The following is a 19,443-nucleotide window of genomic DNA, read 5'->3' on the forward strand; positions in this document are numbered from 1 at the left end:
ATTAGACATAAATGGAATGGCTTCCTCAAAGCCTGCAGAACCTTGATCTGTTCCAAAAAGTATCGCAAAGTACTTTTTATATATACTGATGTGACTAGATGTGCAGAACAGGAGGATGCAGCTGCTTTTGGCTCTGTCACTTTGCTTATATTTCAGCAAAATATACAACATACAAAAGTTACAGTTAACATCTGGGGTGGATCAACATTTTTTTCCAGCAGCATCAGCAGTTACTAGCTGCATGTTTGTGTTGCAGTTTTGTGACAATCTGGTACAAGGCGAGTCCTTACCTGAACAAAACTGTTGATGTCAGGTTGATGCTCTTGCAATAATATCAGTATCTGTATCCGTTGATCATGACGTTTCTCCCAGTTTCACTCCCTTGGTACCCATATCAATCCTGTTAGTTCACCAGGTAAAATAAACTTGTGTACTTTAAGATGTCTGTGTAGGTTCTCAGTCAGTTACATCGAAAGCAACTGGACAATTTTTTTTCTTTTTTTTTTTTTGTGAAGACGTTTCGCCTCTCAGAGTAATAATGTACTATAATGCCTTTGATCAATACATCAAAGTGTTGGAATTCATGACAAAATCACTCACTGTGTCTTTTCCAGTCATCATATGCAGCAGGCATCTGTAATGGTCAAAAGATCAGGGCCAAAATGTCTTCCCAGCTGACGGAAGACTTTGAAGAGAGTCAGCAGAGATTTAAGGAGCTGATCCAAAAAGTAAAAGACTGGCGTCTCAGGGAACAGCTGAGGGCCAACTTGGATCAATACACAAGTGTCTTGTTGAATGGAGTGGATGGCCTCAAAAAGAACGTCCTGAAGGTCACCAATGAGTGCGCACTGGAGAGGGCAGAGAGGGAGTCGCTCAGGGAGGAGAGGGATGAGCTGCAGAAGGAAGTCGTGCAAATTAAACTGCAGCTTCATCTGGAAAAGGCTTTTCACGTAGAGAGGCAGCTGATGGAGCCAGCGCAGGACAAAGAAAACAAAGACTTGTCTGCAAATGTGTTTCAACCCAGCACCTTAACCATGGGAAATAAACACTCTGATGAACTGTGGCAGCGTCACATGCGCGAGAGGGCAGAGTTCCTTGCCAAAGCTGAGCGGGACCGAGTGCTGACACCAGTGGAGAAAAAAGAGAAGGCCTATTTTAAAGAGCTGGATGAGGTACAGCTATGTTACCACGCCACGAAGCAAACTTTTAAGCATAATTTAGAAAAACTTAAGGAAGAAATTGCCCAGAAGGAAAACAGGAACAGAGAACTGGACCTTCAACGTGGTGATCACGAGATGAAGCAGAAGCTGAAGGCAGCCAAATCTCGTGTGCTGTTCCTCTCTCTAAAAGTGCAAGAGCTTGAACAACTGCTAACTCGCTACGAGAGCGCGGTGCACACAAAATTGTCCGGCAGGTGGAGCTCAGAGTTAGAAAGTATCCCCAGTGCCCCCAGTGATTCTCTCCAACTCAAAACATACAGAGAGAAAAACATGTCCAAGAAACGGAAATTTCTCCGGAACATACAGCCGTGGAACTGGGGTAAAAAATAGATTATAATCTGTTCCTGGTCATCCTACACAGCTATGAAGTTGGTCAGCGCCGTTTGCTCAGCAGTGGACGCTTCACTTGGCTGATTCAACCTGCGAACCAGTTTAATTATTCACCTGGTCAATTTATTTTGTTTATGGTGATCTTTAAAGTAAATGACAACCAGCACGTTGGCCTCACTCTGTCATGTGGTTAGAGCATGTGGTTTCTACTCTCCCCTTTTGGAAGTAGATTCTTTAACCATTAATTTGTTCTTTCTTTCTGAATGGAATCTTTTTAACCGTATGCGACAAACATAACACAAACTAAACACGCAACACGCAGTGACTGTACAAAAACTGTCTGCTTGCCAAACATACAACCTTTTTTAAATATATTTCTCATGTGTGAGCAACAGTCAGGAGATTGAAAGTGTGTGTGTGTTTACCCTCCTAGCCACGAACATGAGTGGCACCTGCTGTCAAGTCGGATTTTGTTGTCTGAGGTACCAGGTCTTTGACTGCTATTAAAACAAAGAAAGAAAGAGATACCAGACATCACTCCAAGAACAACAAATGTGGAGATGTCAGTGCCCAAGGTCAACTCCACACATCTGTTTCACCTCTAATAAAAATAACGTTTTTTGGTAATTGATTTGTTATTTCTTTTCAGCTCTGACGCTGCCTCCTTTCGCTATACCTATCTGTCTCCTGCTCGACTTACCTCAACCCTCCCCCACCTTATGATCTCTATTTGGATATGACAACAGATGAATCTAGCAGTGTCACAGATGGAGTCAAAGCCCAACCCATTTAAGGCGATTAAGTATTATGGAACAGATTTTCTTCCTTCCTTCTTTCTTTCCTTTCTTTCTGGGGCTTTCAACAACCCTTCCTCATAACCTCTGTCATCAGACCGGCAGTCAGCAACGGCATAGATGTTGCAGGGAAACACAAAGCGGTTCAATCCTGATGATTAAGGATCAGCTGATTAGGCCCTTGCTGTGTAATCTTAAATAATGTAAAAAAAAAAAAAGATGGAGAAGGGATTTAAAATCACTTGCTTAAAAACCGTAGAAGTGATTTTCCTTTACAATGGCGTCTGGTGAAGCTCTGGCTAATCAGCTTTATGCCACAGAAAAGCCACCAAATATATGAGAGCCTTTTGTACTCCAGTGATAATATAAGTGAGGCAACGCGCTGTCTTTTCTCAACACAAACCAGCTCCACCCTGCCTCTCCCTCCTTCAATCCCTTGCTCTCCTTCTTCCCTCCCTTCTTCTGTTATTGGTTTCCACAACATCTTTTTTTCTACCACCGCCGCTGCTGTGGAGGAAACTCTTGTTTAGTTAATTTGTCTGCGGGTAATTTGACTGCAATGTGTATCAAAGACGATTGATCGAGTCGAATCGAGACTATTGACTCCTCCTGTGCCAAAACACATTCATTCATCGCCCTGCTGCCGACTTCTGTCTCCTTTCATCAGCTAGCAAACACTCTGACACTGACACACCATGAGTGGTGGAGGGGAGGGAGGAGAAGGTGAGGCCACGGTTTGCTATTTGACTGTGGTGTGATGTTTTCTACCACATTTGCCCTATTAATCTATGCTGAAGCTCAGACAGGATCATCAAATCTCTTGAGAAAGAACTGAAATGTAATCAACGCTACCTTTAATGTTTTCACATCATAGTCAAGTCACAAAGGTTTACTTGCAAAAGTATGTGTTTTTGGTGTTTTTAGTCTTGGTCAAATACCTAATGTACATAGCAAGTTTATTATTAAAAGTAAATCTTAATGAAGTACTTTATTAGCACATCTCAAAATAAAGCATTAGAACTTATCAAGAGAGACATATGTGATTCAACAAACCATGATGTAACGTAGTTAAAAAACACTGTTAAAAGAAGGATATGTTTTTTGTAAACTCAAGTTGGGAACGTCATCTCATCTGGATTTGAAAGAAACGACTAATCAGTTGTTCAAAGTTTCACTCTCTCAGTCATGTAAAGTTAATTTTCAATTTTAAACTAATACATTTTTTCACTGTTGTATTAGAAGTCAGTAAAGTAACAAACGTTTCATAGCTTACATTAAGCTTTGTATAATTTGAAAACAGAAAAAAAAAAAAAAAAAAATCTCCAGAGAAGAATCTGGAACCAAGTCATGTTTTCCTTCAGGCAGAACCAACAGGCAGTTCAGCTGGTGCTGATGAGTTGCAGCAGATTTTCCTTCTCATTTACTGCTGTCTTTGTTTTTGTTTTGTTTTTTTGCTTTTGTCTTAAATAAAGTTCTCTGGCCAATCAGCATTGTGATGCAGCAGCAGTGGCAGCAGGAACACGTCTTCCTGCGTGCTCATTAAGACTCTGGCACACGCAAAGCCCCTGAGCCTGTGGGTAATGGCGGACCCTGCGGACGTGGGTAATTGGGCAGCTATACAGCGGAGTACAGGTGAACAGTAGCTCATCTGAGAGTTCTGGTTGGCCAATCAGCTGGTGCCTCTGCTGTAGCCAAGTGAACAGCGGGTGGGTGGAGGGGCCTCCCGGGACCAGGAAGTGTGCAAGAATGCTGTAGGAAAAAGTTTTTTCGAAGCAGTGATGCCGAACTGCTCTGATTAAAAAAGTGTCCGTTCCTGTCCTGTGTGCTGCTCCTGCTGGTTTTCAGCTAAATATTACTCAGACAACATGGAACTCTGTGAATGGTGTTCAAGAACAGGTCATAAATAAATACTTGCAACCCTAGTGGTGTATTACAATATTTTAATATTATTAAAGTAAAGGCAGTGGCCCCCAAATTACAATGGGGTAAATTTTGCACGACACAGTTACCAAACATTAGGACCCAGTTAGAAAAAACAAACCAGCTTCTGCTATAGCTAGCTTAGACTACAGTTTGTTTAGCCCCAAGGGAAAAGGCCAGCCAGGAATACTCTCTGGGACGAAAATACTCAATTAAGGCAGAGTTGTCTGAAGAAAGTGCAGCAGAAACCGCAGCTGCTGACAAAGTGCCGTTTTCACCGTGATGACTTAATCATAGTTGTGCAGAAAGTGTCCTGGCGCTCGGTGTCAGTTCACTCACTGATTTGGAGAGTGAGAGTGGGAGTGCTGTGGTGTGCTGGGAGTTTGTTGTGATTTGTCATCCTGCTGCCACCCGTGTTTGGAGCTCGCTCTAATGACCACGCGAGTGCCGTGACAGCTGCCCCCGTTTGAGCCTCAGCCGGGGGATCCATCACTCTCTTCTCAGTGCCTCTTTGTGCTCCATCCAGGACAATGTCCCAATGCTGCCTCCAAAGAGAGTAGCAAATAAACATGACAGCAGGTTTTTACGAGAGGCCGTGTCGCCTGGGAGCAAAGGTGACAGTAACGGACAACGTGACGGACTTCCGTTTATCTGCAGCTGTAGTTGATGGTGTGATGTCCCACTGAGACTCTCTGTCACCTCTGTCACGCTGATCCTCGGACAGAGGCAAGACTTGGCTGTCATGTCTGTCTGTTTCCGTGTTTTCCTGTGTTCTTTGTGGGGTAATCTGATGGGATCACACTCACCTGTTTGGTAATTAGCTTCACTTGTGTCACCTGGTTTTCCCTGTGTATATATACCCCTCTCCCTCACTCTGTGGTCGTTGGATCATTGTGGTTGTGGTTGTGTGTGTTTGATCATTGTGACTGTGTTAGGTGTTCGTGAGTTTCTTACTCTGTTTCCTCGTGTTCTGTGTTTCCGTGTTTTCCTCGTTTTCCTCGAGAGTCCCATGCCTGTTAGTTCTTCGTGTTTTGTTAATTTGGACTTTGTTAATAAAACTTCCTGCACCAGAAAGAGTCTCACCAGTACTGCATTTGGGTCCTGCCTGCTCCCTGCGATGCCACATGACACTTGGCAGTGTGACTTGCAGAGACATGACCGTGACTGAGAGGCAGAACATGTGAAGTTTCAGACATCTTGGCTTAGTGGTTAAGGAAGCAGACTTGGGTCTGGAATGTTGCAGGTTTGAATCCACCAGCTGCCAAGTTACCACTGAGATGTTATGAGCTTGGAAAATCTCATAATTTTTGTTGCAGGCATAATTGTTGTCATATCTGCTTGTGAAAACCATCCAAAAAGTTTCTCCATGTCTATGGTAAATAATCATACCAGTGAATTACCAACCTGTGCATTTCAGTTTCTTTTGTCATTTCAAAAAAGTTTACCAAATGTAAAGTTGTGTTTATACAATTAGAAGATGATAAACCACAGTGACTGAAAAGTCAGCAGACACGCGTGGAGGTTATCTAATAGCAGGAACGAAGGCGGTAAATACAGCAAGGTCATTTTTGCAAAACCCTGAACTGATAAGGGTTCCACCCAGCAAAAAAAAAAAACATTTACGTTGAACAAAACAGAAAAATATGGACAATGAGGAAGAATCTGGCGAGCTGCACCACCATCCAGATATGCATGAGGTATGAATCAATATTTATTGCACATAAAGGAGCAATTTTCCCACCATGAATGATTAAACTTTCCAAATACGCCTGCAGTCTGCTGGTATTATCACTTCTTCATTCAAACTGAAGAATAAGGAATCACATGGGCGACAGCAGCGGCGGCGTGGATGTGAATGCGCTGTCGTACCTGAGCGGGTGTTTACAAACTGCTGGTTATTATCAAGGCCATATCGCTTTCCCACACAATCGTGGTTTCACCTTTGAATATTTCATGTCTGGCAAAGCATTCTGGGTACGACAGGGGGTGGAGGGTAAAATGAGAGAGACCATATTTGTGAAGTAGTTGAGTATCTTGGGAGCAGGAAGAATGACTGTTTGTTTTTGTTTTGTTTTTTTTCAATGGTATATGCTGTTTTAGTTTTTTAAGTTTTGCTTCATTGAGTAAAATATTTCCAAGTTAACTTAAATTTTGAAGTTCTCTTTTAAAACGAGTGTCAGAATTAATTAAACTGTTAAAGTTGATGTCTTTACAAAACTGTTAGCGGCGCTAAAAAATCATTTTCCATTTTGACTGTATTTTTAACATTCACTGATTTGTTAGCATATGTGCTGAAATGGCGTAATCCTCACTAGAAATCCCATATAAAGCAGAAGCTTCAACTTTTCTCCTGTTTCAGAAATGCTTTAATACAACATTATGTTAATGTTGAAGCCCAACTGGAGCTTTAGTTGATGTCACGGACGTCTCCTCACTCCTATTGGGCAGTCCAGCTGCCAATCACACAAAACTAATCCAAACCTATCTATTCACGTGATTTGCCTCCCTGTCATATTTACCATCGTCCACTAAATTGGTTGTTAGAGCGAAGCAGGATCTGTCATCTGGCTCCCTGTTCATTGAAACATTTATTGAAAAAGAAGTTTAATTCTTCGGAACAACAATAGTGTGATGTGTCTGTGTCCACCTCCCAAGTTGTTGACCGTTGTTAAGTGAGCTGACAGGTGGACCAGCAGCATCACGATATGGGGGAGGAGGGGAAGGGGTCTGTGGCTGGTGGTGCATCTAATTCCTCCTTGAAAAAAAAAAAACTCACCCTAATGATGCAATCATGCAAGAGTCTGCCTCCCGCCACTCACCTGTCAAATTATGAAAAGCACTGTTTGTGGTTTTAATCTTGCTGAATGCCATTCAACAATTTTCTATGCAGAACATTAGAGGGTAAGATGAATTAATCAGAGGGAGAAGAAATCAATCGGGCCCTGACATTTCAAACTGTGCCACACACGCACTCTAACGCACGCCAGCGCACACACAGTCCCATTCATTTTGGCTGATTTGATTACAGTCCGACGGCAGCAGAAGTTTTTCGGCAGTCACGTGTTTGATGCTGAACACAGATTCTCCTGCTCTCAGGTCTGCAGCTGAAGTTGTGCCATATTTTAGACTTTTACATTTAAGAGTACAAAATGTTTTATATGGGAAACCCTCTTCAGGTTGTTGCAATTATGGGCTGAAATACTATAACTGTTAAACCAACCAACTTATTGATTAATTGTTGTATTCACAATCATGTTTCTCCCGTAGAAGTAATGGGTAGGCTGATGCCAAATCCTGTTGTTATTGGGGCGAAGAATGGGTTGAGCACGATCAGTTCACCAGTCCATCAGTGCCACAACGACAAACAGACTTTTTGGAACAGGAAGTTTTGGAACCCCTGATTTCTATAATGTCCAGTTAGGAACATAGAATCCACAACTGTATCTTCAATGGCTGTCGTTCAGGTCTGTGTTTCTTCAGGTTTCAGCCGCCGTGTGACTCAGCACAAGTTTGGCGATAGCCGTTGCCCTGGTGATTGTTTACTTTACTAATCCAGTCTGATGTCTTTAAAAAAAACCTCTGTGTCCTTGTCAAGATGATGTGAAACTGACATTAATCAGAGGCGTAATTTAAATATTCATTCATTTTTCTTCTTCTGAGACGTGGTGCTCTGTTGTTTTCTGGGACAGATAACTGATTTCCTGCTTTTAGTCATCCTGAGTGCGTCTCTGATGGATGTGTACGTACACGCGTGGGTTTGGAATCATGACGGATGGTGCCTCGAAGAGCAAAGAGCATGAGTGCGTGTACACCAGGACTCTGTACATCTCCATCCATCTCCTGTTAATGCAGCCGCCGCAGCTCTGACGCTTTGGGACACGTTGTTGACGTCCCTGTGAATCCTGGGTGATTTATCATGTGGAGTCAACAGAGTTCAAGCCCCTTCATGTATGCCATCCACTGCTCCGTCTTGATATTCACCCGTGTTTGTCTTACTGTATCGGTCCTGATCTCTTACTGGCTCTTATCTCTGCTCCACATTTCCTTTTCCATCCTTGTCCACTTTATTTCACTCCTTCTCACGTCTTATCCCTTCCTCCTGGTTTTATTGTTATATTTCCCATCGGCTTTTCAATACCTCGTCATCACATCTGACATGCTGTTTCCATTTTAAAATTCCATGTGGCGTTAAGGTAGAGTTCAGTTCCAAACAATTAAGTATGTTTATTTTAATTTTGGTTGGTTTTTAAGGAGGCAAAAAATAATTTGTTTTGGTTCATCTGTTCATTTTTGGTTCATAAAAGCTAAACACAAGAAGTATTATTAGAGTTATTAACAACTCATTTGGCACTGTGACTTAAAAACGCTTTATATAGTGTTATCCGATTTATTTGCATAGCCCATATATATATAGCAATGCCCACTAGCTCTCCCTGGTCATAGAAGCAAAGCATAATCAGTGGAGCCAACACAAAAATAATGTTCTTCCAAAATCAAATTCCATAGACAAAAATGAAGGACATTGCAATTCTGGTTATATAGTGTCTCATGTGGTGAGTGTATGTGATTTTTAACATTAAATTCAGGCAGCAAAACTATTATGATGGCTATGTTGAGAGCTGGATCAAGGTTTAAATTATAATTAAATCACTGAATTTAGCAAAAATTATGAAAAATCTTTTTTTTTTACCTCAGTAAATCTGAACAGTTGCACTGAATCATGATATTCTCAATCCTCAAGAATTAAAAAAAAAAAAAAAAAAGAAATACAGCTCAGTTCAATTTAGCTAATTTCCAGACATTACCAAAGAGGCTTGTCGGCATCTGGAGACCAGACAGAATACGCTTCCTGCACTGGGATGAAGAGAAATGAAGGTTTTAATCCAATCAGTGTCCTGGAGATGTTGCGTGTGACAGATGAATGGAGCAGGGTAAATTTGTTTGTCTTTCAACCAATTTCATCATGACACTTAAGCCTCAGAGGAGCTGTGGTGAATTTCAGTGAACTGAAAGTCAAGGGCACAGTTTTCGGACGAGCATCGCTGCCACAGCTTTAATAGATGTTACGTCTAATCCAGAAAAAGAGGGTTTTTCTTGCTGCTCTGAGATATCTGCTGAGTCTTAAAGGTCCAGCATGTAACATTTAGCTGGGTTTCTTTCCAAACGGCGCATATATTAGTCAGAATTCCGTTTGTTTTTGTGTGCAATGACTAGGTAACGTGGTATAAGCCGTTTGTACTGTAAACCAGCGACTTCCTCACAGAGGCCACTGAGAGTTTTGAAGCAGAACCTTGCTACATGGACTCCTGTTCTTCTTCCTGCTCAGTTGTAGTGTTTTAGCTCAGTGTGTTTTTTTTTTCTGTCACTTGGTTTGTGGTGAGGTTTACTGTTGGTTTGAATCATAATATTGAGCTGTATCATGAAGCGTGATGGCACTGTTGAAGGTACATAGGTACATATTTTTACTGATGTCATAATGGAGAAATCTGTTATAGAGAGATAGAGATTTTTATTTTTTATTAATTGTAGTTATGGTGTACAATGTTACACAATTTCCAGCTCTAATAAAGACAAGCCGGTGTGTTGCAAGGATTTAAACTATTGTAAACTAAAGATCATATATGTATTGTGGTAGTTACCTATTTGGTTAATGTTTACCATTGGAGATGTGAGTTACTGCTTACTATCACATTCATTACATGTTGCCGGGCCACATTGTTGAATGTTGTTAGTGCTTTTGTTCTGCCTTGCAGCAAGAACATCGTGTTCCATGTTTTATGATTGAGTTCTCTTCAGGTAATTTTAACTTTATGTTTTGTCGACAAATTCCAAAGACATTGAACACTCTACTTTGACCATTGTCACCTCTTACAATCTCATTGTAAGAGGTTGTTTGTCCCCTTAGGTGGTCAAGTGACTGACCAACAGTGAACAACGTTCTCATCCAATGACTACTGTGACTGGCTGTGGCTCCCCAGGGAACTGTGAAAGTATTAAGGGTTGCAAAATAAACACAGATAAACATCGGTGGCCAAAATTTGCTTCCCTTAAGTTAAGGCCCTGGCCCTAAACTCCACTATACAGTAGTTACTGTAACTTTAATAAACATATATTCACAACATCGTGGTAAGTGTTGCTGTATTCCACACTTGCAGTCCCTTAAAATTCAGAATTGTGTGCTTTTTCTACACCATTAAAAACAATCTTTACCATCGTAGCTGGGTTTCTGACATTATCTCTATAAATTAATTAAAAAAATCTTTCTACATTTTTTTGATGCACGCTCAATAAATAAATCTAAAATATTACTGCATTATTAGGGGGCATTGTGAGGTTTTAAAGACGTACAAAGGACTGCGCAAGCTGTTCAGTTGCCTGTTTGTAATCTTAGAACATTTGGCTTTAGATAATTAACCCAAAAAATACAGCTTGAAAATACACTTATTCTAGTTACACTGTGTTGTAACTAGGTCATTCCCAGTTTTGTGTACAATGCTCTGTTTTGAGCACTCTTCACCTGTTGCTTCAAGGCTCAAAAGAAGTTGAGGCAGTCGGCTAAAGTGGAGCAATTAGGGCTAATCAAATGGCATTCTCCTTTAAACAAATGATGGGAAAGGTCAGCGTGGCAGGGATGTAATTGATCAGATGGCAGTTCCCACTCAGTGTGAAGGTTAGCTGATGGTGACATTTGTTAGGATCCTTTTCAGCACTGGCTTGGAGCTGCACACTGACAGTTTCCATTTGTTTGAGTCATTTTAGCTCGATATGCTCTAAATAACTAAAAGCCACAGGTTTGGGGGACACACAGGTAGTTGATCAAACACATTTGTATGGCAGTAACTAATGTAATTTAATCATTGGATTATCATGTTGCAGTGTAGTTAAGTGTATTACTGCGTTGAGATAACAGGTAACACATACCTGTTTTTTTTAGACTTATCTTAGACAGGTAGCATATTTATTAGAATTTTTTTCAGATTAATTTTGTGCTACATGAGTTCCAGTAGGGAGTGTAGTTTCCACAATGCCTTGTAGCATTTCTTGCTGTGTGTTAATAGCCATACATTTGGTTTTTTGGTAATATTACATCTATTAAAGAGGAGAACCAAGAGTCAAGTTAAAATTACATTTGAAATATTCTGTAAAATAAACCATAAACTTGATGTGACAAGTGAGTACGCAGGGAAAAATTGTATGTTTTTTCTTGCCCAGCAGTGACCCCATCATGGTGGGAGGCAGGCTCTGTTCGATGAACTGCATGTGTCTGTCCTGCATGGAGGAGAAGGAGAGGTGATGGTGTTCATCCCTCATCCAGAAATAATCCAATTCCACGGGAGGATGAACCGAAGGTCCACCCTGCCGCTCTCAGCTTCAGCACCATGAAAAGAGCTTTAGAGTCAAAGCTGCTGGGGAGAGACCCCAGAGACTTTCGCTGTGACTCTATTTCACACACACGCACACACACTTTATATCCTCACTGTTGTGGGGAAACCTGGTGCACTGGGACAGTGTTGGTATTCTCCTACACAAGCAAACACAAATAAAGGAAACTGATACAATGACATGTTACAGTCATTAATGCTCCTAGTTTTGTGTCATTTGATCTTAAAAAAAAAAAAAATTCTCTTCCATTCACATACATTTTATTTACTTTATTCTCTTCAAATCTCATGGTAAGCCAAATTTAATGGGCATTTATATACAAACATCAACTCTAGGGCTAATGCTAACTGATCTAAAGCATGCCAGGGGCTATTGCAGGGTAAAGCAGTAACTTTGTTTGTCATGGATATTAGATCTTTTTGTTACTAAGGGGTAAGTTAAGTTATTGTTCCTGGAAGGCTAAAATGAGAGAAATGAAACAGAAACATACTGTATTTAGTCTAGGTTTGTAAAACCCATCAATGGTTCCTACACCATGACATGGAAACTGATTTTTCTGATTGGTCAAACCAGTCAGCCTTGGAGATGCTAATAGCACCAGGCCACGCATAGGACGTGTAGGGTTTACATTAATGCCTCCCCATCACAGTAGCCAAACAGCAACTGTTGGCTAAGGGAAGAGACAGAGACAAAAAAAAAATCAGGGGAATGAAGTTGTCAATGTGTATTTAATCTAATCATGGGGGGGGGGGGGGGGGAAAAGGGGGGATAAAGGGAGAGACAGAAGTCCAGTAAGAGAAAAACAAGCATCACATTTTCAGAACCCTCATAAGGAAAACGTATCATGGTCACAATAAAGTCGCCTCACCTGATGATTCATGTCTTATGTTGACTGTACATATACAAGAGCTTAAATTACAGAGAATGACTTTCTTTTCATGAAAGTAACCAGTGGTGTCAGTAAATGACAAGGGTGAACCCCACTGGTTAATTGTGTCTTAGTTAACAGATTGTAGTGTTTCCTCCATCTGTGATCTGACTCTGTACAAACAGCAGCAGCAGCAGAACCAGAGCTGTCCCAGAGACCTGTTTACCACCAACACCACCTCCTCCTCAGCTTTTTTTCTGCCATTGCCGTAGGGAGTCAGTGTCATCCATCCATCACCCTGATGACAGGCCCACAGGCAGCCATTTGTCTCCTCAACCTATGTCTCTTTCTCTCTCTCTCTTTCTTTCTTTTTTTTTTTTAAGGGAAACTGCTAATTAGCCAGGGCAGCAACACTGACTTCTGTTCTGTTTTTAACTTTTTAAACTGCACATCACCACCTTGGACGTAGCTGCTAAGGTGACATTGGCAAAAAAAAAAAAAAAAAAAATAGAACTAACTTTGCAATTTCTGGAAGTCAGCAACTTATTAGGGAAAAATAAGAAGTGAAAGAAAATCATCTGCATAATCCTGTAGCATTCATACAAAATATGGAGTGCTTCAGGTTTTAATTAGCAGTGAAGAAAGGCTTGTGTTTGACTGCAGGCCAAAACCAAGATGTGGTTATCAGATCAGTGTTTGTCAAGGTGAAAAGTAAAATCAAATTCAGTTGTATTATATTTGTTATCTCAACCGGGCCCCAGGTCGACAACGCTGCTGCTGCTGCTGATGTCACCACCCTCAGTTCTGCAGGCTGTACTTTTTTTGTTTAACATTTTTTAGGGAAGCTTTTTGATCATGTAGAGCAAAATTAAAGCTTTTGACACGATGTGTTTGGTTGTTATATGTTGGATGTACTGATGACACACATCGCATTCAGCAGAGTGTGTACATGTGTGTTGTTTACGTAGTCACCTGATCTGCCCTCTCAATCTGCAGACATTCACAACCAATGTCTACTGATTAATTATTTATTGTTATTTTTAAGCCATGCTAAAAAACAAAGAACATATAATATGACGTATTTACTAAATACCCTGATGTACCCAGCCCTGTTAGTGAAGCAGGGACTGGATAATTAAAACAACTGAGTGATCAATCAACAAGACACTTCATGACCAGTAAGCAGCCATATAGCTATTTAAGTGCTGGCCCATTGCCAAAATCAGGCAGCTTAGCACTAACAATAACCTAATTATATATGTTAGGCAGGAAATTGAAATCAGAGGACCTTAGATTTCTTTTTTCTTTTCTTTTTTCTGCAATTACAGTTGCTGCTTATCAAGGAGGTATGCAGTTTGGTTAAAATGAATATAGTATTTTGGGGTTGTTGTTGACCTGTAGGTGGTGCTGACCACACATTTAAAAACCTTAATCATTCAATAAATAAATAAATAAACTGATGCATTGTTTTAAATCTAATTTTTCCAGATAAGAATGAGTTAAACGCTCAGGTTATTAGGTGCCGGAGATAATGCCTAAGAATTTCTGGTCCTGTTAGAATACATACCATATTTTCAGCAGGTCAGTGGTATGCTATTATTTGTTGAATTAGCAGCGTGTTGGCAGAATGTAGCTTTGTAATGTTAGATGTTAGTCACGAAGGCTATGTCAAGGCAAAACTCCTTCATTGGGCTTTATGAACAGAATATGATCAAATGAGTCACTTTACTGCCACCTACAGGTTCAGTTTAAGATTTCTATATATTTCAACAAGAGGAACTTGTAACAGAAACCAAAACAGAGAATCTAGAAACAAGAAGATGCAAGGAGAAGGAAGAAATAATGATGTCCACTGTGCTAAAATCTGTGACCTGATACTTACTAAAGGGTTGAGTTTTAAATTACTCTGGGGCTTGTTATGGCTTTAAGCATAATTATTGCCATTAACTGTGTTCCTACTGCTGCATAAAAAGAACCCTGCGAGTCCAGAAATGTTCTACCTGCATTGGTCTCAGCCATTTTAAAATGGACGCTGGTTTTTAGCCAATTTCAAGTGCTACACACCCAAACATCCATTTTGTAGCTCGTATATTCAATTTCTTCTATTAAACCCCTCTAAATGTTCCATGTTTGACCTTCAGAGTGGAAACATCTAAACACTTTTCAAGGGATGTGCTTTTTTTCACAAATGTGATAATTATAAAGACATAATATAAACTGATTCCTCGCGCAGCAGAGCGGCCCCTCTATGTGTCGGTGCCATCAGCACGCCAACTCATTAAAATCAAAAACAAAGTGTCTGTTTGTGGTTTCAAGTCTCTGTCGTTGTCGGTGCAAGCAGGTCATGTAAATGTGCCAAATTTGCATATCAATTCAGCCCAAATAAGAAAAAAAAAACAACCTCAATTACCTCCTCTGCCTCTGCTTCCAGTTGATTACGTAGCACTCTCACTTCAACAGACACAGGGTCTAATTTGCTCTCTTTCACAGCCAATCGACAGGGTATTTGTTTAGTTTTCAGAGGAGAGTCTCTTAAGCCGCTGCATGAAAGTCCTGTGCATCTTATCAGCAGCAGAGACAGCAGAGAACCTGGCTACATCCACACTATGTGCCGTTTGTCTATAGGAGAATACTAAAGGTTCATTTGAGCAACCGTATAAATCTCTAATACGATCAGTTTCAGTATCCACTGTTTCACCGAGAAGTTTTCTGCCAATGATTGATTCTCACTTCATAAACATGTAATTGCAAGCAAAAGATCAGATAATATGTTAGCTAATGACCATCTGATAGCTGGTCTACAGTTGCTAATCTTACTTAGTTGTGGAAATGTAGAAAATGAAACACCAAACCATTTAAAAAGTTGTTTATTGTCATCTGTATTTTGATTTATTTTGTTCATAGACTTAGGGCATAGACACTTAAGGAATGCTTAAAGAAGGTGCTAAGGTACAGTGAATTCCTCATTGGAACCAGAATTTAAGCGTTTTTAAATGAAGATGAAATACTGTAGCTGTAGCCTCGAATCACCTCGGTGCTGTGGGACTGAGCAGGTCTTGGTTCAGAGCCATGATGTGGCCGCCAAGGCCTCTATTTGAAGTGTGCTGCTGAGAGGAAAAGCCTTTAAAAACGATTGCTTTTATGCTAACGGCTTCTAAACGGAATGATAGGCAAGCAGTGATCGTCTGCTCTGGTCTGGTCTGGTGCTTGGAGCAAGGCATCAATAAACAATGAGGTGCTGGATGTGAGAAGGAGAGTGAGTGGCGGGCAGAGGGGAGCTCTTCATTAACTGTCACGGCGGCAGCAGCAGAAACGGACTTTGCTTCCTTCTTTTATCTCACATGAGTCATTCCCTATCTCTGTCTGTTTCAATCCAACGGGTTGGCAGAGTCACCATCTATACACCACCCCTCACCTCCCACCTCTCCCCTGCCTTTCATGTTTTAAATCCACACTCTTGTTCTTCATGTGTCACCTCCAGTCATCCTCTGGCTTTTTTCACACTCGTTCAATTAAACCCTGTCCTTCTTACCCCTGCACACTCTTTTTTCATCTTCAAAATAAAATGAGCAAAAAATGTGGGGTGAATTAAATCCAAATGTGTCTTGCGTATTCTCACACACATGAGAGTGGAGCCGCAACGACCTGCTGGAGCCAATTAGAAGGCAACGAGTCGCCTCCCTTGATGTGCATCCCTCGCTGATTTGCCATTTTCACCTCTGGGCTGTGTGATCGTAGCTGTTTGATGGGACAAGTGAGCCAATCGCTCATCTTTGTCATGTTAGAGGTAAGATGTGGTGACTCTTAATACAATAGTCATACTCCATTTAAAAGATTGTTATGGTTTTTTTTTTACACTTTTGTCCTTATAATTACTACAGTATCTGTTACCGCAAGAGAAATTGCTATAAAAATGGTCATACTTAAACTTTGTCACATGAATTCCATTAAGTAAAAGCCTTATTGAAAAATATATACAGTATATATCTAAGCTTAGTCTCTCTGCTTTGTCTGGCTGTTTGATACATGTAAGATCTGTTCCTCATTAGACCCCGGCCAAATCCAAACCCACAAGAACAGAAAAAAAAGAAACAGTCACACTCAGTCTGCCATGTCTAATGGCCTCGCCCTGCTGCCACCTCATGCTTCACCATGTGGAAATAAAAAAGTCAACCACAGTTAGGGAACTCAAGGGGATCTACATCTGCTAGATGCTGTTACATGGTGCAACTCACTGAAATTCACTGCAACCTGTTGCTACAGTCTGGGATATGCTGCAACGTGTTGCTAAATGCAACAACACTTTTTTGTAAGGGCTGCCACACGGTTCCTACAGGGAAGGGAATGAAGGGTGGGCTTTATGTCCATGTGGAGGCTTGCCGTGGCTGATCATATATGACCGGTGTAAACCATGTGTCTGAGGGACAGGCTGAAGCCATAAGATTTGGAGGTTTGTAAATTACAACCACATGTATACGGAAAAGAGAAAACACAATTGAAAAGATGAATATCTTTAATCAATTAACTTTCACGTTCTCTCTCACTATGCAATCACCATAAACAAAGCAGACATTGTTTCATACAGAAGACCTTTTACTTTGATTTACATCACAAGGACATCAGGAAAATGTTTAGTCACTTCATAAATAAAATTATTTTTCACAAACTCCAGTTTTCAATGTCCAGTCTGTCAAACTGCACCTGTGTGTTTGTGAAATAAGCAACATGCTGCTAATGGCTGCCTTGTGCAACTAATCTTTGTGAAGTTGTTTTATTCTAATATACCACGCTTCACACATGATGACACACTGTTCTGGCTACGATCCATGCCTTACACATCGCCCTTGCATGCAAAATGTCCTGGGTTCAAGTTTCAGAGGAACCACATGCTTAATGGAGCTCCTGTGGTGCTGTGTGGGTTGCAAAGACTCACTGTGGATTTCTTCACTGTAAAAATAAGGGAAAAACAAAACAAAAAAAAAAGTTGAGTTAGTTACAGCATTTTTTGTGTTTAAGTCTAAGTCCAAGGTGCTAAACAAGAGATTTTCAATTCTGACTACACTAGGCATACGATTAATTGTTTAACTTTCATGCTAGAATTACTGGGATAGTTTTCAATAAGTTGAATGAAAGATATTGAATTACAAATTCACCTCAAAGTTTCTGAGCAAGTTCTCAGGTTTCAGGAGGTCATTAGGTCGAATCCCAGTTAGTTGCCAGAGTTTGAGGTTAAAGCAGAAGCACTAGTTATGAGTCCAATAATTATTAAACTGGAAAAAATAAATTTCACAATTACTGTATTACAACTACGACTTGAAAAAAAGCTGATGTAAAATTCATACATACTTTATTATTTGCAGGTCAATCAACCCACTGCTGTCTATAACCAGTGTACAACTCCGGTTTTTACCATTTTCAGAAAGGTGGTTCCACTCTGTCGTGTGATGTATGGTCCAGCTTCTAGAACCAGAGACTAGACCTACACTTTATTTCTACATAAACCTGATGGGTCTCAGTTTGTTTGTTTTTACAGCCACCAAAGTGAAACTAAAGTGAAGATGATGAAACTCTGATGGAATTGGCGAAATAGAAGATGATTTTAAAGAAAAAAACAAGTAAAGGGGTCAAAGAAGTCCTTATCCTCTGACTGGAGCAGCGCACCGACGTGCAGCGCTTCACATGATTAAATTATAAAACCTTGTTCTTCTAGGTAGGTTTTCAAGGCTCTTTCATCACCTTTTCCACATGCTTCCACTGGGCCTCGTGCAAACAGAAAACCTAAACCCCCGAAAAACAGATCAACTATATATTGCAGTTTTTTTCACTGCCCTCCTCAGTATTTATAGTGGGTTTGGAGGTTTGTACAGATACAGAAGAGGAACAAGACCACAGTCAACCACCAGGAGTAATAGAGATAATCTGCCCTCGCAATTTTGAAATCCAGTGGTGGGCAAAGTTTGGCTGATCTGATTTGGTCCTTTGATGGTCACTGATGTAGGGCAATTATGGATTTAATGAATCTGACAAGGTGTGCTGTCATTTTATCTAACAGCGGTTCGATCACAGACATGACACTGTATTGTTAGATGGATTAAACCTTTGTAAATCCTCATTTGTTCATGATCTGCATCTAGAAACTTTGTCATTCCAAATATCCACAAATTTGCAATATGCAAGTCATTTTCCTAAAAAAATTGACACCGTAACATTTAAATAGACAATGTTGGCTGCAACCGAGTTAGCTGTATTGATGGAGGTAAATATCACAGGTCCTTGCCCACTGTCACCTGCCATCTCTCAGCCTTTTGGAGAATGCCAAGGACTACAGGTTAAAAAACTCCAAAGCTGAAGCTTCTTTTGTGTATTGTCATTCCTGGGAGTGTAACGCTTGGCAATGCATTTGGTCCAAAAGTGACATGGATTTGACTTTTACTTTTAATGACCAGTAACAGGTCAGCTCGAATATCAACTGTAAAATAAAAGCTCCATTTACAATCACTTTTCTTTACTTTGTTTCAATCAAATCATTTTGGTTTTGATATTTTTTGACCCTGTGGTTTCTCTGGAGTTTCAGACAAGTGCAGGAATTAAACTTTTTGACAGCTGCGTGCACATTATTGCTTACAAGTGATTAAAAATGCTAATGTTATTCATGCCTTTGTGTACTGGTACATATTCTTAGCACTGCTAAAACAAAGGTGAAACACAGCTTGATTCTGCCTAAAAAAACAATGTGAAATAAAATATCAAGGTGTGTATTTTAGACAATGTCTAAAGTACACACACATCAACCAGTGTGTACCTTCACCTTTAAATTTATGCACTTGTAATCTTTTTGCAGTTCTCCATTTCCTTTTAAATTTATGCACTTGTAATCTTTTTAATCAGTGTTCTCATCTGTCATTAATAACGTAACCGTAAAAATCAT

General features: G+C 40.3%; 1 protein-coding gene across 1 annotated transcript; it reads left to right on the forward strand.

The window, feature by feature from the left end:
* The first annotated feature begins 617 nt into the window (after positions 1-617).
* LOC103391082 (progesterone-induced-blocking factor 1-like) lies at positions 618-3,332 on the forward strand. Its single transcript, XM_008327214.3, has 2 exons — positions 618-2,112; positions 2,200-3,332. The coding sequence occupies exon 1, from the start codon at positions 663-665 to the stop codon at positions 1,548-1,550; it is 888 nt and encodes a 295-aa protein (XP_008325436.1). The 5' UTR covers positions 618-662; the 3' UTR covers positions 1,551-2,112; positions 2,200-3,332.
* The last annotated feature ends 16,111 nt before the right edge of the window (positions 3,333-19,443 follow it).

This window comes from Cynoglossus semilaevis, chromosome 15 (assembly GCF_000523025.1).
Source record: "Cynoglossus semilaevis isolate Cse_v1.0 chromosome 15, Cse_v1.0, whole genome shotgun sequence".
Classification (NCBI taxonomy): domain Eukaryota; kingdom Metazoa; phylum Chordata; class Actinopteri; order Pleuronectiformes; family Cynoglossidae; genus Cynoglossus; species Cynoglossus semilaevis.

What these genes read in the sequence shown, in the direction of transcription:
- LOC103391082 (XM_008327214.3), top strand. Translation starts at nt 663, where the DNA reads ATGTCTTCCCAGCTGACGGAAGACTTTGAAGAGAGTCAGCAGAGATTT.